Genomic DNA, 26,412 nt, shown 5'->3' on the forward strand with positions numbered 1-26,412 from the left:
TGGCAGTTGAGTGCAGTGGCTCATCCCTGTAATCACAGCACTTTGGGAAGCTGAGGCAGGAGGATCAAGGCCAGGAGTTCAAGGCTGCAGTGAACCATGATCACATCACTGCACTCCAGCCTGAGTGACAGACAAGAGCCTGTCAAAAAAAAAAAAAAAACAAAAAACGCCGGGCGCGGTGGCTCACGCCTGTAATCCCAGCACTTTGGGAGGCCGAGGCGGGCGAATCACGAGGTCAGGAGATCGAGACCATCCTGGCTAACACAGTGAAACCCCGTCTCTACTAAAAAAATACAAAAAACTAGCGGGACAAGGTGGCGAGTGCCTGTAGTCCCAGCTACTCGGGAAGCTGAGGCAGGAGAATGGTGTGAACCCGGGAGGCTTGCAGTGAGCTGAGATCCGGCCACTGCACTCCAGCCTGGGCGACAGAGTGAAACTCCGTCTCAAAAAAAAAAAAAAAAAAAAAAAAGCTGGGCACTGTGGCTGGCTCATACCTGTAATCCTGGAACTTTGGAAGGCCAAAGTGGGAGGATCGCTTGAGCCCAGGAGCTGGAGACCAGCCTGGGCAACACAGTGAGACCCCCACTCTACAAAAAATCAAAAAAGTAGGGCCGGGCGCGGTGACTCACGCCTGTAATCCCAGCACTTTGGGAGGCCGAGGCAGGTGGATCACCTGAGGTCAGGAGTTCGAGACCAGCCTGGAGAACATGGTGAAACCCTGTCTCCACTAAAAACACAAAATTAGCCAGGTATGATGGCGTGTGCCTATAGTCCCAGCTATTTGGGAGGCTGAGGCAAGAGAATCGCTTGAACCTGCGAGGCAGAGGCTGCAGTGAGCCAAGATTGCAGCATTGCACTCCAGCCTGGGCAACAAGAATGAAACTCCGTCTCAAAAAATAAAAATAAAAATAATTTAAAAATCAAAAAATTAGCTGGGTGTAGTGGCACATGCCTGTAAGTCTCAGCTACTCAGGAGGTTGAAGTGGGAGGATGGCTTGAGTCCTGGAGGTCAAGGCTGCAGTGAGCTGAGATGGTGCCACTGCACTCCAGCCTGGCAAACAGTATCTTGTCTCAAAAAAAATAAATGGTCATTAAATAAGTGATAGCATTCATCATTCTCAGCAAACTAACACAGGAACAGAAAACCAAACACCACATGTTCTCACTCATAACTGGAAGTTAACAGTGAGAACACATGGACGCAGAGAGGGGAACATCACACACCAGAGCCTGTCGGGGGTTGGGGGCAAGGTAAGGGAGAGCACCTAATGTTATGTGGGGCTTAAAACCTAGATGATGGGTTGATGGGTGCAGCAAACCACCATGGCACATGTATACCTGTGTAACAAACCTGCATGTTCTGCACATGTATCCCAGAACTTAAAGGAAAATTTTAAAAAATGAGATAGCATTGTATATCTGATTAATCAACTAAAACATTGTTTAAGCAATATCCAACAGTTTGTTATTGATGGTGTAAACTGGTACAGTCTTTTGGGGGAGCAATAGTGTCATCAGTCATTTCTGTCCTTATCTTTTGCCCGGGTAACTTCATTGTTGCAAATTCATCATAAAATAACGTCTTAATCTGTTTGGGCTGTTAGGACAAAATACCGTAAAGTAGGTAGTTTATTAACAACAGAAATTTATTTTCTCACAGTTCTTGAGGCTGGGAAGTCCATGATAAGGCACAAGCGGATTGAGTGTTGGGTGAGGGCCTGCCTGTGGTGCACAGACAGTGTGCCTTCTAGCTGTGCTCTCATGTGGTTGAAGGAGCCGACTCTCGGGTCATTTCATACCGGCACTAATCCCATTCATGAGAGCTCTCCCTTCAAACTCTGTTCACCCCCAAAGGCCCACCTCCTAATACCATCATCACCTTGAGGGGTTAGATTTCAACATGAATTTGGGGGATCACATTCAGATCATAAGTTATATATAACTTAAAAAGAAGAAAAATGTGGAATTCATGGAGATGTTCAGGGCAGTATGGATTACACTGAAAAACTGTCAACAACCTAAATGCCCAGTAAAAGTGAAACCACCAAGAAAAGTCTGTGTCTTGTTCACGCGCTGGCAGGAAACATAGAGCAGGCACGGAAAGGAAAGGGACTCGAGGAACGCGCTGTACCAACAGGAGGCAGCACCCCTTTGCCCGAGGGGCGCAACGACAGAAACCTAAGGCTACCTGGGCCGGAGCGGGGTGAGGCCGCGGAGAACGCACCCCGCTAGGCGCCTGCCGAGACGGAGGCGGGCGTTTCGACCACTGCCCGACAATGCGCTTACTCAGGTAGGATTCCGAAAAAATTCAGTCGCGCGTCCCTTCTGAGGTTTCGCAGCTCGCCAGGCCCGGCCCGGGCTGCTGCGGCTGCGCACTGCGGCCCAGCGGAGCGGGCCCTGGAAGCCCGACCTCCTGTCAGCTGCGCCGGGCGCACGCAGGCCGGGGCGGGCGGCGCGGTTGTCCCCGCCCCGCACGCTGCTCTGCCCCGCAGCCTCAGAGGCTGGACCCGCGCGGGGCGGGCGCAGCGGAGCGCGCCGGCGGCCCTGGGTCCCGCGGGATCGCTGCTGCGGCGCGCGGAGCAGGGGGCTACGGGTGGGCGGGCACCCGCCTTCGCCTGCGTCGCTGCCTGCGCCGCTGCCTGCGCGCGGGCCGCCGTCCCCGGGCATGTGAGGGCCGGCAGCTCGGCCGACGGGGCCCGGAGCGGCTCGGAGGCCGGGAGCTGACGGTAACGGGCCGGGTGCGCGCGGGGGAGGGCTCTGGCTGCCCCGACCGAGGCGGGGCTCGGGCTCCGGCGGTGGGAGCGCGAGCGGCGCTGCGGCGTCAGAGGGGCCGGGCTGGAGGCGGCCTGAGGCCCGGACCGGGCGCCTGTCTCTGCGGTCCCCGGGGCCGACGGAGTCGGGGCGGGTGGGGAGGCAGCCAGGCCGGCGCGCGGGCGGCCGGAGACGCGGCGGCAGGTGCCTGTCTTCTGTGATCCAACTCTCTCCCCAGCTCCACCCACACTGGCCTGGACCCAGTCTCTAACGGCTAAAAATATTGCCCGAAGGCTCCCGAGCGGAATCAGATCTCGCTAAGTAGGGCACAACGCAGAGGCGACAGAGCTCCTCGGCCCCAGGGCCCGCGGAGCAGACTCCGGAGCGCCGTCCCGCCCACGCTCGGCTCGGCAGTTAGCGTCCTCCCTCCTCCTGATCAGGCAAGCGGGGCCTGAGGGCGGTGGCGGCTGGGGGCACGGGTCCCCTGAAGTTGCCTCGCACCCGAGCACTGGACCCGGTCTCTCCCTTCCCAGGGGGCCTTCGGCATCACTGTAGGCTTCCTAGGGGTCCCCTAAGTGCCCTGCAAACCGCGGCTGGAAGTTTCCCACTGCAGGAATCAGTATACGAACAGGGAGAACACATAGGGCTTGCTGTATGCTAGAAACACAAGCATCTTTCTTCTTTATTAGAAAGAAATGCATTCTGTGTTTCTGAGAAAGGATTTGTGCCAGGCACTGCTTCTGGTGAGTGCCAGTTTGACCCTAAAGGGCACTGAGAAAGACTTCCCTATTAGTCTCTTTGGGTTCTGGCTAAACTTTTAAATCAAACAAAATAGAAACCAGCTTATTCACCTGAAACTAGAAGCACATGGCCGAGGAGCCTCAACAGGCACCTCCTATCTAGGCAGGGAAGCTGTTGTAATCAGGAGCTTGTGTGCACACTCCAGTCAGAGCTGGGTCTCTTATCCTGGGCCCATTTTTCATAGCACCAGCCAAAGGAGAGCGTCCTCTTCACCCTAGGGGCAGAGCTGCTACCAGGACCAGGTGGGGCCAGCCCCAGATGTGCTACTTGTGCTCTGAGTCTCAGCAAGACAATAAAATCAAAGCTGGGTCAGGATCCCCAACTGGTGTTGGGTTTTGGCATTTCAAAGCTGGTTTTTTATTACAGCCAGGCAAATGGGTGTTCCTTGGGAACAGCCCTTAGGAACTCACTGGGGCATTTGGTGGAAAGACTGCCCTGGGGATTTTGCATGCTGGAGCTACAGATGGTGTCCTTCCTGGCAGGTGTATGTGGAGGCCAGTATGAAGCTGAAAAAGCAGGTGACGGTGTGTGGAGCTGCTATCTTCTGTGTGGCAGTCTTCTCGCTCTACCTCATGCTAGACCGAGTGCAGCATGATCCCACTCGACACCAGAATGGTGGGAACTTCCCCCGGGTGAGTCGTGCCTGTTGCCAATTGCTTTGTATACAAGTCACCTGGGTTCAGAGTATTGCCCGCCCCCCTCCCCCCGCCGACACCCCCCACCACCCCGCTGGAGGGTAATGTCAGTACAGGACAGGAGCAATAGTCAGGTTTTGTAGAAACCTCAGCTAAAAACAGTGATGGCGAAAAGAAGGAAGGAAGAAAAAAATGTCAATGGCAATGAGTATTGTCGCTCTGTTCTCCTGAATTCTTTTCTTTTCTTTTCTTTTTGAGACAGAGTCTCACTCTGTCGCCCAGCCTTGAGTGTAGTGGCGCAATCTTGGCTCACTGCAACCTCCGCCTCCCTGGTTCAAGTGATTCTTCTGCCTCAGCCTCCGAGTAGCTGGACTACAGGAGCCTGCCACCATGCCTGGCTAATTTTTGTATTTTTAGTAGAGATGAGGTTTCACCATGTTGGCCAGGTTGGTCTTGAACTCCTGACCTCAGGTGATCCACCTGCCTCGGCCTCCCAAAGTGCTGGGATTACAGGTGTGAGCCACTGTGCCCAGCCCCTCTTGAATTCTTGGCAGACATTGCTAATTGATTGCAGCGTTCTTTGCCATTAAGCCCCACTGAAATCCTTCTCAGCACAGGCAACACTGATTGTTGAGAACAGGTATGTGAAAGGAAATCTTTGCCATCCCTGAGCTAGACAGTGAAGGTTCTCCCAACCCAAGTGGAGTGTAGTCCTCAGTGGTGATGTGCACAGCTCCCTTTATCTGAATGGTGTCATCTATCCCTGTAGGCTCATGGTCTGGCTTTAACTGATGAGGGAAGAATTGTGGTTAGACCTCAGCTGGTGAACCCCAAGCAGAGACCCTCCCTGTGGCATAAGGAGCTGTGTGTGATTGCTTTTTGGTTTTTTGGCAGAGCCAAATTTCTGTGCTGCAGAACCGCATTGAGCAGCTGGAGCAGCTTTTGGAGGAGAACCATGAAATTATCAGCCATATCAAGGACTCCGTGCTGGAGCTGACAGCCAATGCAGAGGGCCCGCCTGCCATGCTGCCCTACTACACGGTCAATGGCTCCTGGGTGGTGCCACCGGAGCCCCGGCCCAGCTTCTTCTCCGTCTCCCCCCAGGACTGCCAGTTTGCTTTAGGGGGCCGGGGCCAGAAGCCAGAGCTGCAGGTAAGAGTCGGAGCTGGCAGGGATGTACAGCGGCCACAATTGGGGCACTGAGCTGCAATTCACCTGGCAGATGCTCACTGTGTCAGAGGAGTTGCCGTTTGACAATGTGGATGGTGGCGTGTGGAGGCAAGGTTTTGACATCTCCTATGACCCGCACGACTGGGATGCTGAAGACCTGCAGGTGTTTGTGGTGCCCCACTCTCACAATGACCCAGGTGAGGGCCCTGCAGACTCCTGGGAGCTGGATTGTGGAGTGGGATTTCTGATGGCCAGTGCAAGGGACATGTCGAAGAAGATGGTGGCATCCTCAGGGGATCTTACATTGGCTCCCTAGGCTGGATCAAGACCTTTGACAAGTACTACACAGAGCAGACCCAACACATCCTCAATAGCATGGTGTCTAAGCTGCAGGAGGACCCCCGGCGGCGCTTCCTCTGGGCAGAGGTCTCCTTCTTCGCCAAGTGGTGGGACAACATCAATGCCCAAAAGAGAGCGGCAGTCCGAAGGCCAGTGCCAGGCGGAGAGGCGTGGGATCGTCTGAGCCCTAGGCTGGGTGGATGGGTCTTGCCTTAAGCTGTGGGTGCCAAGGTGGCAGGGAGAGGCCCAGGGAGCTGTGGCAGAGATGAGTGATGGTGGAGGGAGGGAAGGCAAGAACAGATAGAGGTTCTGAGATAAGCGGGTCCAGAACAGCAGGGAGGTTGGCTGCAAGGAAAGGAGGGCAAGTGTATGTTCTCTTGGTCCTGGGCTTGGGAGAACTGGTTCAGTGAGGCCAGTGCACACAGGCCCTGACATTTTCTTGTTGCCAGGACTGGGCAAAGCGTCCTGCTCCATCTTGAGTGTGAGTCCTTAACTATAGGCTGGTGGGAAACGGGCAGCTGGAGATTGTGACAGGAGGCTGGGTGATGCCAGATGAGGCCAACTCCCACTACTTTGCATTGATTGACCAGCTCATTGAAGGACACCAGTGGCTGGAGAGAAATCTTGGTGAGTCCACGCCCAGGCATGGGGGTCTGCCCCCTGGACTGGGCCCACAGTGCTATGGCAGGTGGCTGTAAGGCACAGGGATCAGCAGGGGATGGTTCTTTTCTAGGCAGATCCCATCATGTGGGCCTGGTGTGATGTAATCTGTCCACTGACTACCAAGACAAGAGCTGGGGTCCCAGCACCTGGGAGGCTGAGAGACCAGGCCCTGAGGTGTGTTCAGGGCCTCTCTGGCTTCCATGCCCTACCCAGGTGCAACCCCCCGCTCTGGCTGGGCAGTGGACCCCTTTGGATACAGCTCCACCATGCCTTACCTGCTGCGCCGTGCCAACCTCACCAGCATGCTGATTCAGAGAGTGCACTATGCCATCAAGAAGCACTTTGCTGCCACCCACAGCCTAGAGTTCATGTGGAGGCAGACATGGGGTAAGGCCAGGTAGGGTAGAGGGGGTCAACACAGCATAGTCTGCACTGCGGAAGAGCAGGGATATCAGAACTAAGACCCCCACTGTTCTTCAGAGTAGACCTGCAGGCACTGGTGTGGACTGCCAGAAATGGTCCCACCCTCTGGTTAGGGGAGGGTCACATTGACCTCTGGCCTCTACAGGGCCTGCTGTCCCAAGGGCTTCAGCGTGCCCTGTGTGCCCATCCCCTGAAGGAGCCCCTCATGTCTTTCCCCCTGGCCTACACACTCTCCAGGTCCAGTTACAGCCTCATGGTCTATCAAGGCTGCCTTTAGCCCAAGCAGATCCTTGCCCTCCTGACATCCAAAGGCTGCCTGCTGGTGGTGACCACGTGGTGTGTCTTCTGCAGACTCGGACTCCAGCACAGACATCTTCTGTCACATGATGCCCTTCTACAGCTATGACGTCCCCCATACCTGTGGCCCGGATCCCAAGATCTGCTGCCAGTTTGATTTCAAACGCCTGCCTGGTGGGCGCATCAACTGCCCTTGGAAGGTGCCACCCCGGGCCATTACAGAGGCCAATGTGGCAGAGAGGTATCTGCTTCCAGCCATTTCACTTCACAGAGAATCAGGAAGCCTGGCTCTGGTCTGGGTCATGCCACATGGAGGGTGGGCTCAGGTGGTGAGTTGAGGCTCACAGCATCTGCAGCAGCTCCTTACTAAGTCTCCTGAAAAACTGGAATGGCTCCAGCAAACCACCTTTCACAGAGTGCTTTTATTTTCTCATGGGACTACTTTTTGGTGCCCTAACAAACTGCCAGGGCCAGGTGACAGCTTAGAGGTGAATGATTCCCTGGTTAGGCATTGTAGCTTACAAACTTCAGGCTCTTGTGCCTTCACTTAGTGCCAGTGTTCTGACTTGGCTTTATGTCAACCATGAGAATCCTGTTCAGATCCATATTCAGTCCCGCAAGATAGCCTCCAGCCTCTGAGAAAACAGACCTATCCCCTTTGAGAGAATTTAGGGACCCCTAAAGATACCACTCTTGTTGAAATCAGGGCCCAGGCGAAAGTGTTGGTGAAGAGTTGATCCAAACGGCAATTTAGTCAGAACCTTAAGAATACAACAAGTTGGACTGGTTTTTATGTTGCAATGCTCTGATTTCTCCCTGATGTCCAAGAGTTGAAACACGTGACCAAAAGGGAAATAAAGTGGTCTTTTGTTTCCAGAAGTCTAAATGCTGATTCCAGGCAAGAGTCTAGGGCTATGAAGGCATGATGTTTCTTAAAGCGGCAGTTGTGATCAGTGAGACTGGCCTAGGTTTATAAGAACAGGCCCTGAAAGGTAACCATTTTCTCCTTTGAAAGGCTTACTAGACTGATAAGTTAGGGGAAAGTAGCATTTGAGGAATCCTCTCATGAGAACAAAGTAGAAAAGTACAAGCTGGGCCAGTGCCGCTAAGTAGATTAGTTGACTCTTTGGGTTGTGATATTTATAACATGCCAATTAAAGCAGGAATAGGGCTTCTGCTGATATGCTACAGGGCTGTTTTTCTACTGATTTTGCCAATAATTGGGATGAAAAGAAAATAAATGTTTATATATAGTTCGTATTATGTACCAGGCACTATTCTAAGTGTTTAACAAATATTCATTCCATTCATTTTCTTTTCTTTTTTTTTTTTGTTTGAGACGGAGTTTCTGTCTCCCGGGCTGGAGTGCGGTGATGTGATTTCGGCTCACTGCAACCTCCACCTCCTGGGTTCAAGTGATTCTCCTGCCTCAGCTTCCCAAGTAGCTGGGATTGCAGGTGTGCACCACCACACCTGGCTAATTTTTGTATTTTTAGTAGATACGGGGTTTCACCATGTTGGCCAGGCTGGTCTTGAATTCCTGACCTCAGGTGATCCACCTGCCTTGGTCGCCCAAAATGCTGGGATTACAGGGGTGAGCCACTGCGCTCAGCCCATTCAATCCATTTTAATTCTCATAACATTATATGGGTACCTACTGATGTTATCCTTATTTTGCCAGAAACGGAGGCTCAGAGAGGTTACTTGCCCACGGTCGCTCAGCTAGTACTTGCGGAGCTGGTGTGATGTGGCTCCGGGATCCAGACTCTTAACTCTGGTGCTGCATCACTAACTTGTGGGCAAAATGAGGCAGGAGTGTCAGAATAAGGATCCCAAAAGAGCTCAACAGCCTAAGCATAAAAAACAACATGCCGGCTGTCAGAACTGCCCAGAGAACGCCGGATTTCCCTAGGGCTGGTGTTCATGTGCAGGAGGTGTCCGTCTGCGCTGAACCACTCCCTGATGGACGGGATGTCTTCCAGGGGCTTGCTGGCGGGATGGCTGTGCGTGGCGTTCTTTTACTGATGATACTTCATGTTGGGCCCATGTTTTTTTCCTGCCCCAGGGCAGCCCTGCTCCTGGACCAATACCGGAAAAAGTCCCGGCTGTTCCGAAGCAACGTCCTCCTCGTGCCTCTTGGAGATGACTTCCGATATGACAAGCCCCAGGAGTGGGATGCCCAGTTCTTAAACTACCAGCGGCTCTTTGACTTCTTCAACAGCAGGCCTAACCTCCATGTACAGGTGTGAGGGGAACTTGTCTGGGGAGGGGACCTCGCAGTGCTGCAGCCCACCCCTTCCTGTGAGACCGTGCCCTGGGTTCCCAACTCCAAAGCAGGGGTTCCTTCCCAACTCTTGGGCAAGGTGCCTCTTTTGTGTCAGAATTAATTCCCAGGCTCCCCTACTTCTGTTAAGTCCAGAATGGCAGGATGTACAGTTCCTGCTTCTGAGGCCAGAGCCCCTGCCTCACCCCTGACTGCAGCACTGTGGCCACAATTTCCAGGAGGCTCTAGAACTGATGGGAGTGGGTTTTTGGGGTTCCCACAGGCCCAGTTTGGCACCCTTTCTGACTATTTTGATGCCCTGTACAAGAGGACAGGGGTGGAGCCAGGGGCCCGGCCTCCAGGGTTTCCTGTGCTGAGCGGGGATTTCTTCTCCTATGCGGACCGGGAGGATCATTACTGGACAGGCTATTACACTTCCCGGCCCTTCTACAAGAGCTTAGACCGAGTCCTGGAAGCCCACCTGCGGTGAGACCCTGTCCCCGCTTCCGGGCTGGAGGGGGAGAGTCAGCCTTTGGGATTTAAGGAGGGGCTGGATCGGCTCAGAAGGGAATAGCTAGGCCCAGAGGCCAGGGCGGGTAGAGAAGGGGTGGGAAGGAGGGAGGCTGGACTGGTAGAGCGTGGGTGGGCCCTGGGGAGTGGTGCAGGCTGGCAGCTAACTTCTCTCTCTGGGCAGGGGGGCAGAGGTTCTGTACAGCCTGGCTGCAGCTCATGCCCGCCACTCTGGCCTGGCTGGCCGGTACCCACTGTCTGACTTCACCCTCCTGACGGAAGCTCGGCGCACATTGGGGCTCTTCCAGCATCACGATGCCATCACTGGCACCGCCAAGGAGGCCGTGGTGGTGGACTATGGGGTCAGGTGGGAGCCTTCTCTTCTCCCTTGTCAGGTCCCCCGCTTACTGTCCCAAAGAAGGGATGTTGGGTGGTCAGGGGGTAGGTCGGCCTAGGGCTTGTCCTGCTGACAAAGCAGACAGCTTCCCTATGATCATCTCTCCTTCCCTCTCCTGCACCACCCACAGGCTTCTGCGCTCCCTTGTCAACCTGAAGCAGGTCATCATTCATGCAGCTCACTATCTGGTGCTGGGGGACAAGGAGACCTACCACTTTGACCCTGAGGCGCCCTTCCTCCAAGTGGTGAGCCCTCCTGGGTCTGCATGGGGACCCTCCGGTGTGTGCAGGTGGCATCCCAAGAGCTACTGGATGAGGGTGCCACTCCTCTTTTTCCTTCCCCATCTGAATGAGTTCTGTGCCCAGTGCAGCTGCTGGTCCGCACCCGGGGCAGGCGGGGTGGGAGGAGGCTGAGCCCATGATGGTTCTTCCCTTCTGGCCCACTGAATTCCAGGATGACACTCGCTTAAGTCACGATGCCCTGCCAGAGCGCACGGTGATCCAGCTGGATTCCTCGCCCAGGTAAGCTGGACTACACCAGGTGCAGAAAGGCAGAGCCATTCCCTGGCTCTCAGGCCCCTCTGCCCCGGTGTGTGCTGAACCACTGCAGGGCACTTGCCCTGACCGGAAGCAGTGGCTTCCTGGGTCAGCCCACCTTCTATGCACAGGTTTGTGGTGCTATTCAACCCGCTGGAACAGGAGCGGTTCAGCATGGTGTCCCTGCTGGTCAACTCGCCCCGTGTGCGCGTCCTTTCGGAGGAGGGTCAGCCCCTGGCCGTGCAGATCAGCGCACACTGGAGCTCTGCCACCGAGGTGGTCCCTGATGTCTACCAGGTGAGGTGTGGGCTCATCAGGTGGGCCTGGCCCTCTGCCCATCATGGGCCCCTCCCCGCCTGGCGACGCCAGCTTCCCACCCTCCTGCCTGTGGCCCTGCTTACTCTCCAGGCTGAGGACAGGTGTGCTGGGGAGGGAGTTGTCCAGCCGACAGGTACTCTTGGGATTTGAGTCTGTCCTTGAAAAGAAGGGAAAGGTTGGTATGGTAATAGTAATGGTAAGAATAGCAGTTATAATGCCCCATCATTCAGTCAATCGGTGTATATGGAAAGCTTAATGTGTGGTTACCACTTCATACTTTTTCTTTTTTTTTTTTTTTTTTTTGAGACGGAGTCTCGCTCTGTCGCCCAGGCTGGAGTGCAGTGGCGCGATCTCAGCTCACTGCAAGCTCCGCCTCCCGGGTTTACGCCATTCTCCTGCCTCAGCCCCCCGAGTAGCTGGGACTACAGGTGCCCGCCATCTCGCCCGGCTAGTTGTTTGTATTTTTAGTAGAGACGGGGTTTCACCGTGTAGACCAGGATGGTCTCGATCTCCTGACCTCGTGATCCACCCGTCTCGGCCTCCCAAAGTGCTGGGATTATAGGCTTGAGCCACCGCGCCCGGCCTATACTTTTTCAAATATCACTTGAGAATCATAACATCTGAAGAGGAAGAAAGGGCAAATCATATCACCTCCACTTTGGAGGCAGGGCAGAGGCCCCAGTGGGTACAGGGACTTGCTCAAGCCCTCTGTTAGTAAGCGAATGCCCCAGCACCCCTGTGGCGAATGCCATGCCCCCACTTTCTCACCCCTCCTGTGCCCACAGGTGTCTGTGCCTGTCCGCCTGCCAGCCCTGGGCCTAGGCGTGCTGCAGCTACAGCTGGGCCTGGATGGGCACCGCACGCTGCCCTCCTCTGTGCGCGTCTACCTGCACGGCCGGCAGCTGTCTGTCAGCAGGCACGAAGCATTCCCTCTCCGCGTCATTGACTCTGGCAGCAGTGACTTCGCCCTCAGCAACCGCTACATGCAGGTCTGGTTCTCAGGCCTTACTGGGCTCCTCAAGGTAAAAGGCCAGGGTGGTGGGGAAGGGCCAGGGGCCAGAGCAGGGCATGTGTGGTGGTGGCAGTGTGCAGAGTGGCCTCCCGGCCCTGTGAGCATTCTGCCACCTGACCCACAGTGGACCCGGGCCTGGGACATCTCAGCTCCAGACTGACAGCATGGGGAAGCTGGGCGTGGCTCCTTGGGGAAGCTAGTCCATGTCCTCCCAGGAGGCAGGCCTGACATGCTGGTGTGGGGCCAGGGGTCAGGGCTGTGTTTTTTGGCAGAGCATCCGAAGGGTGGATGAGGAGCAGGAGCAGCAGGTGGACATGGAATTCCTAGTCTATGGCACCCGTACGTCCAAAGACAAGAGTGGAGCCTACCTCTTCCTGCCCGATGGCGAGGCCAAGGTACCCTAAAGATGCCTTGAACAACCTGGCAGGCCCTGGGAGGTCTCACTAGCAGGGAGGGCAGGAGGGGGCACCGGCCTTCCCACAGGTTTATTGCTGCCTGCCAGGGGCCTTGTCTTTCCTGTTCAGCCCAGGGGTATCTAGGAATAGGTGCTCTCTTGCCCATCCCTGGGCTGGCACCTCCCTGCTTTGCCCTCTGTGCCATAGTTTCAATAGCAATCTGCTCTTTCCCCAGCCCTATGTCCCCAAGGAGCCCCCTGTGCTGCATGTCACTGAAGGCCCTTTCTTCTCAGAGGTGGTTGCGTACTACGAGCATGTTCACCAGGTGGTCCGGCTTTACAATCTGCCAGGTGAGCCCCGCCCATGAGGAATTATCTGGAAGGAGGTGTGGGCTCTACAGCTGTGGCGTGTTCTTCCTTCTGCTGCTTCTCTGTTCATACCTCTGTTCCGTATCATTTGAGACAGGGATGCTCCATTCTCTTGGAGAAAAAGTCATCCAGAAATGCCCTGGGAATTTCTTGGGAGGGTGGACAGAGCCTCTCCCCAGCTCGGCTCTAATCCCCCAGCCCAGCGTCTTAGCTGTGGTTCAGCCTCCCACCTCTCCATGCCACCACTTTGTTCCTGTGCCCAGGGGTGGAGGGGCTGTCTCTGGACATATCATCCCTGGTGGACATCCGGGACTACGTCAACAAGGAGCTGGCCCTGCGCATCCATACAGACATCGACAGCCAGGGTATCTTCTTCACAGACCTCAATGGCTTTCAGGTGACTCCTGGGCCTGGGTCTCGGAGATCCCACAGAGTAGAACTTGGACTGTGCTTTTGACCCTATCACAGGCCCTGGGGGATGATCTGCCCTAATGGAGAAAGAGGAATGAGAGGCGAGAGTGATCAGGGACTCCTTCCGTCTGGGGTCTGCTTGGGGCCCACATGGTGCCCTTGATCTGCTGACCTTGCCCCCACAGGTGCAGCCCCGACGGTATCTGAAGAAGCTCCCGCTCCAGGCCAACTTCTATCCCATGCCAGTCATGGCCTATATCCAGGACGCACATAAGCGCCTCACACTGCACACTGCCCAGGCCCTGGGTGTCTCTAGCCTCAAAGATGGTGAGTAGGGCCCAGAGCTCTGCAGAAGGTATCAGACAAAAAGAAGCCCGTCCCCACCCTCAAGGGCTCCCCTCTCTGTTTGCCTCCCTTGCCTCTTTCTGGTCTGCGTCACCTCCATGCTTGGAGAGGGGGTGAGCCATTCAGAGCTCTTGGCACATGAGGCAGGCACCTGCTGTCCCCCTGTCCCCTGGTAGAGGCAGCAGTATAGGCAACTGGGTGGAGTGTCCTACTGGATCCCCTGAAGAACTGTCAGGGTTACGACTCTTGGGGCCAGAAAAAGAAAAAAAAATGTCAAAAAGCAAAGCTAGGCGCAGTGGTTCACTCCTGTAATCCCAGCGCTTTGGGAGGCCAAGGCAGAAGGCCAGGAGTTTGAGACCAGCCTGGGCAGCAAAGCGAGACCCAGGCTCTACAAAAAAAATTTTAAATTAGCTGGATGTGTTAGCACGTGCCTGTAGTCCCAGCTACTCAGGAGACTTGAGATGAGAGGATTGCTTGAACCTGGGAGTTGGAGGCTGCAGTGAGCCAAGATTGTGCCACTGCACTATAGCCTGGTGACAGAGAAAGACCCAGTCTGAAAAAAAAAGGCAAGAAGCATCAGGGTATTGAACAGTGATTCTCAGCTGAGGTGTACAACCCTCTTCTGGGCAGGGATGAGAGTAGGGACAGCTTGTAAAGTGCACTCAGTGTTATGAAATATTAAGGAAATGAGAAAAATAGATACTGTTTTCCTACTAGTGATCATTAAAAGAGAGACTGACATTTTTTTCTTTTTTTTTTTTTTTTTTTTTTTTTTTTCGTATTTTTTAGTAGAGACGAGGTTTCACCGTATTAGCCAGGATGGTCTCGATCTCCTGACCTCGTGATCCTCCCGTCTCGGCCTCCCAAAGTGCTGGGATTACAGGCTTGAGCCACCGCGCCCGGCACTTTTTTTTTTTTTTTGAGATGGAATTTCACTCTTTCGCCCCGGCTGGGGTGCAGTGGTGCGATCTCCGCTCACTGCAACCTCCACCTTCCGGTTTGAAGCGATTCTCCTGCCTCAGCCTGCTGAGTAACTGGGATTACAGGCGCCCACAATCATGCCCAGCTAATTTTTGTATTTTTAGTAGAGATGGGGTTTCACCATGCTGGCCAGGCTGGTCTTGAACTCCTGACCTTGTGATCTGCCTGCCTCAGTCTCCCAAAGTACTGGGATTACAGGTGTGAGCCACCGTGCCCGGCCAAGACTGATGTTCTTAAGAATCAAAATGGGCATTGGGAGCACTGGCCTGGAGTCAGATCCGGGCAGCTGGTCATGCTGGCAATCTCTGTGTGGCCCCCATATCTTCAGGGCAAAATGAACAGTTTGCACTTGGTGGCATCTGAGGCCCTTGAGATCTATCTCGGGGAAGAGCCCTTGCGAAGGGCTGAGTCAAGAGCACCCAGTCAAGGCTAGGCGTGGTCTGATGGCTGGTGAGTGCAGGGGCCTGACCCTCCTGGGAGGAGTGTGCCTTTCTCTGCCAGTAGCAGCCCCTGGTCCATCTATGTCATGACTCCTAACAGCCCCAATATCCCTGACTGGATTTTCTCCTCTACCCCTCTGGGATGTGGTGTGTGAAAAAATGACTGTCTTCTATACAAGGGATCCATTTTAGGATTTTCAGACATCTTTCTGTGATTGTTCTGGGTAAAAAGACTGAGCAACTATGCAAGTCAGTAAGGACTGGAGAGGTGAAAGGGAGAATAGGGCCATATGTCCCGGTGGAATGGGGGGCAGCTGGTGTGGTTTCCCTCGAGATCTTGTATATGAACAGCTGCACCCACCTCCAACACCTGCACACACGGGGGCCTCTGTCCCCAACACATCAGCCATGCACGGAGCCCCTGCTCCAAGCATACTCTAGAAAAGAAAGCAAAGATGGTCACGTGCCATCTGTTTTTCCCGGGGCAACCTCAGATGACACTTAATATGAGCCTCTGCCTGACTTGCCATCTGGCTGTCCTTTCCATAGCCCTACTTTTAACACACAGGCAGGCAGAGTTTGAATCTGGCCTGCTGGGGCTATCTGGCTGTCCAGTGTAGAACAAGGGCAGGAGAGCCTGTGTTTTAGTCACAACAAAACCTGCCCAACCTGAGCAAACCTGCCCCAGATTACGGAGGTATGCAGCAACACTATCAGTGGCTGTTGATCAAAGTTTTTCGTTTCTGGTTTATTTCGTTGTATGTAACCCGTCCTGATTCGGTTTCCTGCCTGGGCCCCTAGGCCCAGTCCCTACTCCTGAATCCCAGAGCTTTGGGGGTAAACTGCCAGGGCCAGCCTGCCCCTTTCTGGGCCTTATGCTTCCTCATCTGCAAAATAAGGCTGCACAGGACCAGCCCCTCATCAGGTTCCCTCCCAGCTGTGGGAACCCGTGACCTCCTCTCCTGAGTGATTCAGCTTCTGTCTCTCGAGCTGGGCTTTTCCCTCAGGGTCTGTGGCTGGGATTCTCCTACTAAAGGTCAGTGTCTGCTTGGGGGTGGGGGCAGGCCAGCACTCACTGTTTGTTTCCCCAGGCCAGCTGGAGGTGATCTTGGACCGGCGGCTAATGCAGGATGACAACAGGGGCCTAGGCCAAGGGCTGAAGGACAACAAGAGAACCTGCAACCGTTTCCGCCTCCTGCTAGAGCGGCGAACCGTGGGCAGTGAGGTAACACCTGGGGCTGACACACAGGGAGCCAGGTCTAGCTAGTCCCTGGGGGTGGCCCGGGGGGTCCAGCCTAGGGCTCGAGGAACGTAGCTAGAGGTGGGCAAGGGAGAGAGAGTAGGGCTGAATTCCTGGGGTTGGGGGAGGCAGTCTGGCGTTTTGTGTCCCATGTCACGCAGCCTGGCACCTTCGTTTCCCAGCAGCGCCCTGTTGCCTGTGCCCCTCATGTTCATCTCCCACCTTCCTCTGTGCTGCCCTCCTCTGCCCTGTCCCAGCATTCTCTAAGCCTGTGCTCCAACCCCGCTCATCTCATGGCTTTCTTTGCCCCACCAGCCTGACTTTTTCTCCAAACTGGCAGCCATGTTTAGGGGCTTGATCTTTCACAGCAGCAGGAGCGGTAACCGAGAGGTAAGGGGTCGGCTCTGGGAGTGGGAAACTAGTACGAGCAAGGCATAGCTGCGCCGGAGCCCAGGTGACAGAGCCCGCCGCTCAGTCACTCGTGCATCAGATAGATATTGAGCACCTGGTTTACTGTGAGGACCCAGAGGGACATAAGTGCAGACAGTGCTGACTCTCCCAGGAGTTTACTCGTGAGTAGGGGTGGCAGAGAAGCCATGTGTATAAAAATGCAAAGTAGGCCGGGCGCAGTGGCTCAAGCCTGTAATCTCAGCACTTTGGGAGGCCGAGACGGGCGGATCACGAGGTCAGGAGATCGAGACCATCCTGGCTAACACGGTGAAACTCCGTCTCTACTAAAAATACAAAAAAAAAAAAAACTAGCCGGGCGAGGTGGCGGGCGCCTGTAGTCCCAGCTACTCCGGAGGCTGAGGCAGGAGAATGGCATAAACCCGGGAGGCAGAGCTTGCAGTGAGCTGAGATCCGGCCACTGCACTCCAGTCCGGGCGACAGAGCGAGACTCCGCCTCAAAAAAAAAAAAAAAAAATGCAAAGTAGAAAAGGGCTCTGTCTCACTGATCCCGAGGAGCAAGGTAATAATGTGGGCTAAGGAGACTGAGGTCAAGGAGGTGTCACCCAGGTGTGGCTTTGATGAATGGGGGTGTGATTTGAAGATGTGAACCAGGGCACAGGGTAGGAGGCAGGAAAGACAGCAGGCTGGGGAACAGCAGTGAGTTCCTTAGTTACACTGGAACTACACTGTCCAGTACGGTGGCCAGTAGTGTTATTGTGGCTATTTAAATACAACTAAATCAAGTAAAAAATTTGCTTTCTTATTCCACTGGCCACACTTCAAATACTCTGGCCACAGGTGGCTAAGTGGCTGCTGTATTAGACCATATGGTGTCACATATTTCCATCCTTGCAGAATGCCCTCTTGGCTGGTGCTGGGCTAGAGTGCTGAGGGGAGATCAGGGCAGATGGCAGAGCACCTTGAGTGCCTGCTAAGAGGTCGGGACCTTATCCTGGAGGATAAGGAAGGAGCTGAGCAAGGAGGGACACCATCAGAACTCTGCTCTCAGCATGTCACGCTGACAGTAGGGAGCAGGTTGGACCTGTGGGAAGGGAGACTGGAGGAGGGTGACAGTGGGAGGCTGTTCAGGCAGGACATGCTGGCTGCTTGAACTAGGCCAGAGGCTGGAGAAGTTGCAGGTGGCTATGAGGACACTGCCAAGGTGAGACGGAAGAGGGTTTAGCATTACGTGGGAATGCAGAGGGAAGTGAGAGATGCTGGGCGCTTGGAAGGAGAGGGACACCCGGGACAGAAGTCCAGAATATTCAGCCCAGGCCTGCGAGTCTGACGTCCAGGTGAGCTGCTAAGGAGTAGCCCTGCTGGCAGAGCCCCGGCAGTGCTGGGCCTGAGAGCCTGGCTGGCACTGTGGATGTGGTGTCACGCATGAAGCCACAGAATTACCTGGAGCACTCTGGATTGGAGGCCCATGCTCCATGGTGAGGCCTGCGTCTGCCTGTCTGCCATCCTCCCTGCTCTGTGGATCTGTGTGTGAGGGGAGATATGGCTGATGGGAGTGGGTTACTCATGATAGTGTTATGTGAACAAGAAACTAAAACGTGGAAAAGAAACGGCATAGTGAAATAGCCCTCTGAGTTGGGTGAGATGGCAAATGTCCACACTTGAAGGGTTAGGGGAACCTCGCCTGGAGCCAGGCATGCCCTTGAGTCCAGGCACACCAGGAAAGCTCTTTCCAAAGGAACTGATCCTGCCTCATCCTCTCCCCTCAGCCTGGCTTCAGTCCCTCACCAATATCTTGGGTCAATCTTGCAGGTCCAAGATAGCCACTCTACCAGCTACCCATCCCTCCTCAGCCACCTGACCTCCATGTACCTGAACACCCCGGCGCTTGCTCTGCCTGTAGCTAGGACGCAGCTCCCAGGCCCTGGTCTGCGCTCATTTCATCCTCTGGCTTCCTCACTGCCTTGTGACTTCCACCTGCTCAACCTACGTACGCTGCAGGCTGAGGTGAGTGTCCCTCAGTGTGACACGCTGAGAGCAGAGTTCTGATGGTGTCCTTGCCTGCTCGGCTCCTTACTTAGCCTCCAGGATAAAGTCCAGACCCCTTAGCAGGTACTCGGCTCTGAACCTCCAGGACCAGGTTCTGGTCTTTCCTTACCCACATGCCTCCCTGTGCCAGCACTGCCTTTGGGCAGAGGTGCTGCTGCATCTCCAATCTCTGAAAGCCCTGCACCCACTTCCCTGGGCACTGTCTGTCATCCAGGAGGACACCCTGCCCTCAGCGGAGATGGCACTCATTTTACACCGCAAGGGTTTTGACTGCGGCCTGGAGGCCAAGAACTTGGGCTTCAATTGCACCACAAGCCAAGGCAAGGTGAGTAGGGTGGGGAAACAACACCTGGGAACGGCAGGCGGGCTGAGATTCGGTGACAGGCTGGGAGAAGAAAGTGTCACTCCAGGGCTTTCTGGAGAGAAGGGGGAAGCTGTGGACATGTTTTCAGAGCTCCCGAGGCCGAGCAGGGGAAGTTCTAGACAAGGCAGATCGCTTGAGAACTGTTGTTCCCTGAGCAGGGACCTCTGTCAGGCAAAGTAGAAAACACCAGAAATAGAAAACCAGAACCCATCCTGTTAGTTACTTTGTAAGCTCTTATCAGCCGGCACTGATAAATGTCCCCGGGCACCAGGTCCTCTGTTGGGCTCCACTGTTTCAGAAGTGAACCAAGACATGGTCACTGTTCTCACAGAGCTCACAGCTCAGTGGAACGGTTCTTACCTGGAGATCTGTAGGCAGGCTTTAGGGTTGAGCAAATCTCAGCAAGCCTATGATACTGGATGCACATTCATGTGTGAGAAGCCGTGGTGTTGCTGAGAGGGGCCAGCTGGAACTGGAGTGCAGTGGCATGATCTCAGCTCACTGCAACCTCCACCTCCCGATTCAAAGGATCTTCTGCCTCAGCCTCCCGAGTAGCTGGGATTACAGGCGCCTGCCACCACGCCCAGCTAATTTTTGTATTGTTAGTAGAGACTGGGTTTTACTATGTTGGCCAGGCTGGTCTCAAACTCCTGACCTCAGGTGATCCACCTGCCTCTGCCTCCCAAAGTGCTGGGATTATAGGTGTGAGCCACTGCACCTGGCTGAGATTCTTCAAGAGGTAACAAATTGTAGATGAACAGCTGCATTCTTTAGTGTCTCGGCACCCAGCACAACCCTGCACCTTCTCTCCTCTCCACAGGTAGCCCTGGGGAGCCTTTTCCTTGGCCTGGATGTGGTATTCCTTCAGCCAACCTCCTTGACATTGCTGTACTCTCTGGCCTCCCCATCCAACAGCACTGACGTCTATTTGGAGCCCATGGAGATTGCTACCTTTCGCCTCCGCTTGGGTTAGGGCTTCTTGTGGCCTGAAGAGAAAGTTCATTTACAGAGATGGCCTCTTAACATGAAGATCGTTGGACAGGCCACACGGGTATCCCATCCTGATCTGCCTCCCAGAACTGTGACACACTGGGCTCTGCCCTCATTTTCTGTTTATTGCTGCTGCTGTGTTTTGGGGGCAACCCACAAACCCAGTGATGGGTAAATAGGGCAGATGTCAGTGAGATCAGGGAGAGAAGGCCCTTGGTCAGAGTGGGCAGTGCCAGGCTCTGCTTCGGGTTGTGAGTGGACACCCAACTGGGCACAGGCTCAGGCACCCATCCTTTTTCCAAAAGGGGATATAGGAGAAGTGGAAGCAGACAGAAGACATAAGGGAGGCTAACTGGGTAACAGCCTGGCATCAGGGTCACTGTGGGCAACAGCCAGCTCTAGGGGAATCCTGTGGTTATGTAGAAACTCCATGTCCTGGTGTGATGAGCAGGATCAGAGTGACTCTGGGAGGACAGGGATGGGGACCCAGAGTTAGCAATGGGGGTGGAGCAGTAGAAGGAATCACTGTTTCTCCTACGAGTCTGAAGGCCTCGCTGCTTTCTGTGATGGCTTTGCTGTAAGTGCCGCCTGGCCTGCATGCATTGGCTAAGAGGCTGCAGAGTGGCAGGAAGGACTCACTAGAGATTGTCATGGCCAGAGGTCATAGGTCACTTCGGGTAGCAAGACCCCTGGCAAAGTAGGCACTTGGCCTGTGTACTGATTTGTGGGGTGGTGGCAGGGGCATGGGGTCCTCCGCCCTGCCTGAATCCTCTTTGGCTTCTATGCTCTGTACACTGCTGTCCCCAAGAGCTCGCTTTTATTATGGCAGGGGGTGGGGATTGGTCCTGCTTTCTTTCTCTGGAAAGGAAAGCCTCCAAGACCCTATGTGCTTGGGCAGCTTGAGAAGGCGTTCAGCACCACGCCTAGCAGGCAGGCCTTAAAGCTTCACCTTTGGTCTATCCTGCAGAGGTATTCAGTTACTGGCACGGGGCACTAGGGGTATGTAGAGTATATGAGGAGGCAGTATGGCTGCGCAGGAGCCTTCATTTCAGCTTCAATTGATAAAGAAAATTTTACGATAGCTCTATAGATGCTGAAAAGATATTTGGTAAGATTTAAAATCCATCCCTTATTAAAACTCTTAGTAAATTAAGTCTGGAAAGAAACACCCTAATCTAGATAAAGGTCTGTTTCAGAAACCAACAGTTACTGGCATTCTAAAGAGTCAAACGCCACAGGCATTCCCATTAAAGTCAGAAACTAGCCAAGGGCATGCTATTACTCAGCAATGTCCCAGCACTACTAATCCCTGCAACAAGCCAAATGAGGAGAATAAGGAAGAATTATAATTGTCATTATTTGTAGACAATAAAACTACCTACCTGTAAAACCTAAGAATCAACTGAAGACCTGTTAAGAGTATTCTGTAAGTCGACCCAATGATACACATCATGTTCCTCCTGTCCACATACTGGTTTTCCCCACATCAGCTGATAAATTCAGTGTCATTCCAGTGAGATTGGTACTTTGGAATTTGACAGTTCTAAAGTGCATTTGGGAGAGTGAATGTGTGAGAACACTAAGACTACTCTGAGTGATAATGAGTAGGGGGTGGACTGCTGAGGGGGAAAAGGCACACGTCTTGCCAGATTCCCAGAGAACTCTCATGCCACCATTACCTCAGTGTGACCTGGAGGGGGTCAGACAGACAGGAGAGTCCAGAAACAGACCCAGGGCTACAGGAATTTAGTATATAGTAAGAGGGATGTTTTAAGTGGGGAAAAAGGTGGATTATTTAATAAACAGTACTTTGAGACAACTAGCTGTCAAAGCTAGATATCGGCCAGGTGCGATGGCTCACGCCTGCAATGCACTTTGGGAGGCCAAGGCAGGTGGATTACTTGAAGTCAGGAGTTCGACCTGCCTGGCCAACATGGCGAAACCCCATATCTACTAAAAATACAAAAATTAGCCAGGCATGGTGGCATGTGTCTGTAATCCCAGCTACTCAGGAGGCTGAGGCAGGAGAATCACATGAACCTGGGAGGCAGAGGTTGCAGTGAGCTTAGATCGCACCACTGCACTCCAGCCTGGGTGACAGAGCAAGACTCCATCTAAAAAAAAAAAAACCACAAAGTAAGTTAGGTCTCTACCTCACAATGTCCATACAAATTAGTTCCAGAGGGAAGATATACTTAATTAAAGATATACTTAAGTAATATACAAAATTACTCAAAAAATTTTATGCCTCTGATGTGAGACAGTCTTTTCTAAACTTTAACATGAGACTTAAAAGATATAATAAGGGAAAAGATAAGCAGATTTTACACCAAAAAATATCAAAAGTCTATGTGTGATGGAAAACATCAAGGTTTAACAAATGACAGATATGGAAGAAAATATTTGCAGCACATAGAAAAATCGAGTACAATTACTTTAGGAGAAAAGCTTGCTTCAGGGTCCTTAGAGAAAGTCACTGGGGACTGCCAAGCAGCCATCTAAAGGCAAGAGTGACAGGGCTGAGTTCTTCCAGGTCATCAGAGTTGTCGCTGCCCCTATTAGGCCACACAGTGGAACCCTGTTTATATCATAGCAGAAGAAATAGGATTATCAATGTGAACTGCTTAGCATGGTGCCTGGTATATACAAGAGCTCCACAAATGTGAGCTATAATCCTATAAGTAAAGGATGCTAAGCAGTTCCACTGTGGCAGGTGTCATTTGCTAGTAGAATTTGTAATCAAACAGGAGGGTAATCTGTGAACACCTAGAAAATTAGCAGAATAAAGGATATTATCTTTGGAGGCTTTAGATGTGCAATGAAATTATTTGTCTGACAGAAACGAGTGCTTAATTCTATTTACTAGCCTTTAAAATGACTTAAGGCAGGCCAGGTGTGGTGGCTCACGACTGTAATCCCAGCACCTTGGGAGGCCAAGGTGGGTGAATCACCTGAGCTCAGGAGTTGGAGACCAGCCCGAACAACATGGTAAAACCCCATCTCTACCAAAAAAATACAAAAATTAGCCAGGTATGGTGGTGTGTGCCTGTAATCCCAGCTACTCGGTAGGCTGAGGCAGGAGAATTGCTTGAACCCGGGAGGCAGAGGTTGCAGTGAGCCAAGATTGCGCCATTGCACTCCAGCCTGGGTGACAGAGCAAGACTCTGTTAAAAAAAAACAACAACATAAAATGACTTAAGGCCGTGTGGCTCAAGGTGTGACTCAGAATCACCAGAATTGCTGTTGAAAGTACAGATTTCTGGTCTGACTAGAGCTTCTCCTTCAGCCTGGAGGCTGCAATGCAGATGTGTAGGGCAGAGCTACAGCTGCCCTGAGACTGCCGTGTAACAGAAGCAAGAAACAAAAGCTGACTTCAGTGCACAGGGGTATAAAGGCAGATTCCCAGGTACAACCTTTGAACTGGTTTCTGGGAGTAGAGGCCAAAGAATTTGCATTTTCAGCAAGCTCTCAGGTGATTCCTGTGCGTGCATAATTTGGAAATGGCCCAACTTTTAAAGCAAGCAGCAACCCTTTACCACAGAGCTGTGGCACTGAGACCTCACAGGTTTTTTTTTTTTTTTTTTTTTTTTTTTTTTTTTTTTGAGACAGAGTCTTGCTTTGTTGACCAGGATGGAGTGCAATGGCACAATCTTGGCTCACTGCAACCTCTGCCTCCTGGGTTCAAGCAATTCTCATGCCTCAGCCTTCCAGGTAGCTGGGACTATAGGCGTGCACCACCACACCTGGCTAATTTTCGTATTTTTAGTAGAGACAGGTTTTCACCATGTTGGCCAAGCTGGTCTTGAACTCGTGACCTTAAGTGATCCACCTGCCTCAGCCTCCCAAAGTGCTGGGATTACAGGCATGAGCCACTGCGCCTGGCCAGCCTCAGTTCTGAGGGTTACCATCAGAATGAACCAAGACATGACAGAAGCCATTTCAACCACTGGAGATGGATCGGATTCTATTCCTACATTTACTTGGAACCGTCTAGCTTTCATGAAGAAGGAAGGGCTATATGGCCAGTTGGAACCGCAGAGAGAAAGGCTCCAGTTGAACCATTAAGAGCTGGTCTTCCCATGTAGGGTGAGCCAACCCAGACGGTGTCCTCATATGGCTTGCCTCGGGGTAGGTAAAACGTAAAACTTTGAACACTTGTGCAGAGACAGCAGCATCTTTAATTTGACCTGAACCTGACTTGCTTACCTTACTCTGTCACTGTGGTTAGTAATGAGGCATCTGTGCACTCACAGGGGGAAAATCAGTCTAGGATGGTGGGAATGAGGCTTACCATCCACAATAGAGATCTCTGAACAAAATCTTTGTTCTTCCCTAACAAAAAAGTGTGAAGGACAAACACGTCAAGGGGTCATTCTCATTTTCATAGTGAGAAGAGATAAGATACCAGATCCTTCACAATGACCCTCAATTTTACTTAGGGTCAGTGAGAAATCAATTCAGATGGTAACAGTCACCAGGACGAACTGGGTCTGCAATCTCCCTTCATTTTGGCTCCTGACTTTGGATCTCCTTAGTTGAGAATAAACCTGAACTAAAAATCCATGTAGTTTGGTAGTCTGGGCACAGGAAACCAAAGTGGAGCTGGAGATGCGGACTCTCCAGCATTCGGAATGTGACAGGGTTGAGTGTGGAGACCTGGAGAAGGCCCCTCAGTGGAGGAGGAAGCACTGGTGTTTCACAATCAGCATGCCTCCTGCGAGTTTGAATATTTGTGTCCCTCTCAAATTCATACTGAAACTTAACCTCCAATGCAGCATATTAAGAGGTGGGGCCTTTAGAAGGTGATTAGATCATGAGAGTTTCTCCCTCGTGAATAGGATTAAGCCCCTAGTGAAAGAGGCTTCACACAACCTGCCTTTTTTACCGTGAGGATGCAGTAACAAGGCACCACCTTGGAAGAAGAAAGCAGCCCTTGCTAGACCCTGAACCTGCCAGCACCTTCATCTTGGACTTCCTACCTCTAGAACTGTAAGAAAATGAATTTCTGTTCTTTATAAATTACCCAGTCTCAGGTATTTTGTCATAACAGCACAGACTAAGATACCCAGAGACTTGCATTCCAACTAGAGGTGCAAGCACACCTATAATTCTGCCCTCTCAACTCCCAATGCCAAAAATTGCTAAACAAACATTAAAAATGTAAAAACAGGCCGGGCGCGGTGGCTCACGACTGTAATCCCAGCACTTTGGGAGGCCAAGGCAGGCAGATCACCTGAGGTCAGGAGTTCCAGACCAGCTGGACCAACATGGCAAAACCCTGTCTCTACTAAAAATACAAAAATTAGCCAGGCGTGGTGGTGGGCACCTGTAATCCCAGCTACTCGGGAGGCTGAGGCAGGAGAATCGCTTGAACCTAGGAGGCAGAGGTTGCAGTGAGCTGAGATCTAGCCATTGCACTCCAGCCTGGGCAACCGAGCAAGACTCCGTCTCAAAAAAAAAAAAAAAAAAAAAAAAAAACAGTCAAACTCAAAGGAAATCATCTTTGACAAAGAATGGAGAGAATAATACAGCCATTAGCAGAGGCTGAACCTATGCAGCTTGAGAGAAGTAGAGACTAGTTCAGGATGGTAGGTGCTGGGACTTCAAAGTCCACATGGGACAGGTAACCAAGTGTAACGTCAGGGGACCAGAACCAGACTCTGAGAGGAACACAGGCAGGAAAAATGTAAGCTGTAAACAAAAACAGGATGACATGCAAGCAATCTAAAATAATACTTTAAAATATCTATATGTGCAATCACCAAAGAGCTAAAGGAAGATAGTCTTGCAATGAGAAAATGACTGAAAAGCAAATAAGATTTTACAAATTATACATGCTGGAAATGTAAAAATACAAGTATTGAAATATGCTTTATGGGATAAACCCTAGACTGGAAGCAGATGACATAAAAATTTAGCAGGTCTGGAAAACAACTGAGGAATCACCCAGAATGCACCACAGAGATAAAAGAAATATAAAAAAGAAGCTAAGACAGATGGAGGATAGACTGAGAAGCTTTGGCATAATGTTTCATAGCAGTTTTAGAAAAAAAGACTAGTGAGAATACAGGGAAGAAAAAACAAAGACGGTGAATTTTTCAGAACTGAAGAATGATGTGAGATCTCAGAATCAATGAGCTCATTAAGTTCCAAGAAAGGTACATTTAAAAAAACGGGTCATAGGCCGGGCGCGGTGGCTCAAGCCTGTAATCCCAGCACTTTGGGAGGCCGAGACGGGCGGATCACAAGGTCAGGAGATCGAGACCATCCTGGCTAACACTGTGAAACCCCGTCTCTACTAAAAAA

The 26,412-nt window shown here is 52.5% G+C and overlaps 1 protein-coding gene across 4 annotated transcripts; it reads left to right on the plus strand.

Annotated features, from left to right (window-relative positions):
* Nucleotides 1-1,989: 1,989 nt before the first annotated feature.
* MAN2A2 (mannosidase alpha class 2A member 2) lies at nucleotides 1,990-21,590 on the plus strand. Of its 4 annotated transcripts, XM_023195354.1 has the most exons (25): nucleotides 2,404-2,726; nucleotides 2,990-3,191; nucleotides 4,035-4,184; nucleotides 5,082-5,339; nucleotides 5,410-5,554; nucleotides 5,674-5,845; nucleotides 6,196-6,323; nucleotides 6,573-6,746; nucleotides 7,134-7,320; nucleotides 9,145-9,322; nucleotides 9,626-9,828; nucleotides 10,037-10,219; nucleotides 10,380-10,494; nucleotides 10,703-10,770; nucleotides 10,917-11,082; nucleotides 11,889-12,125; nucleotides 12,388-12,510; nucleotides 12,746-12,860; nucleotides 13,142-13,275; nucleotides 13,475-13,616; nucleotides 16,147-16,280; nucleotides 16,611-16,685; nucleotides 18,516-18,710; nucleotides 18,967-19,077; nucleotides 19,937-21,590. In XM_023195354.1, the coding sequence occupies exons 3-25, from the start codon at nucleotides 4,053-4,055 to the stop codon at nucleotides 20,087-20,089; spliced, it is 3,528 nt and encodes a 1,175-aa protein (XP_023051122.1). In that variant the 5' UTR covers nucleotides 2,404-2,726; nucleotides 2,990-3,191; nucleotides 4,035-4,052; the 3' UTR covers nucleotides 20,090-21,590. The 4 variants fall into 4 exon arrangements, with proteins under 4 accessions (XP_023051119.1, XP_023051122.1, XP_023051118.1 ...); XM_023195351.1 differs by lacking the exons at nucleotides 2,404-2,726; nucleotides 16,611-16,685 and adding an exon at nucleotides 1,990-2,290 and having other exon boundaries at nucleotides 19,937-21,508; XM_023195350.1 differs by lacking the exon at nucleotides 16,611-16,685 and having other exon boundaries at nucleotides 2,405-2,726; nucleotides 19,937-21,508.
* The last annotated feature ends 4,822 nt before the right edge of the window (nucleotides 21,591-26,412 follow it).

The sequence above is a fragment of the Piliocolobus tephrosceles genome, chromosome 6 (genome assembly GCF_002776525.5).
Source record: "Piliocolobus tephrosceles isolate RC106 chromosome 6, ASM277652v3, whole genome shotgun sequence".
NCBI classification, from domain to species: domain Eukaryota; kingdom Metazoa; phylum Chordata; class Mammalia; order Primates; family Cercopithecidae; genus Piliocolobus; species Piliocolobus tephrosceles.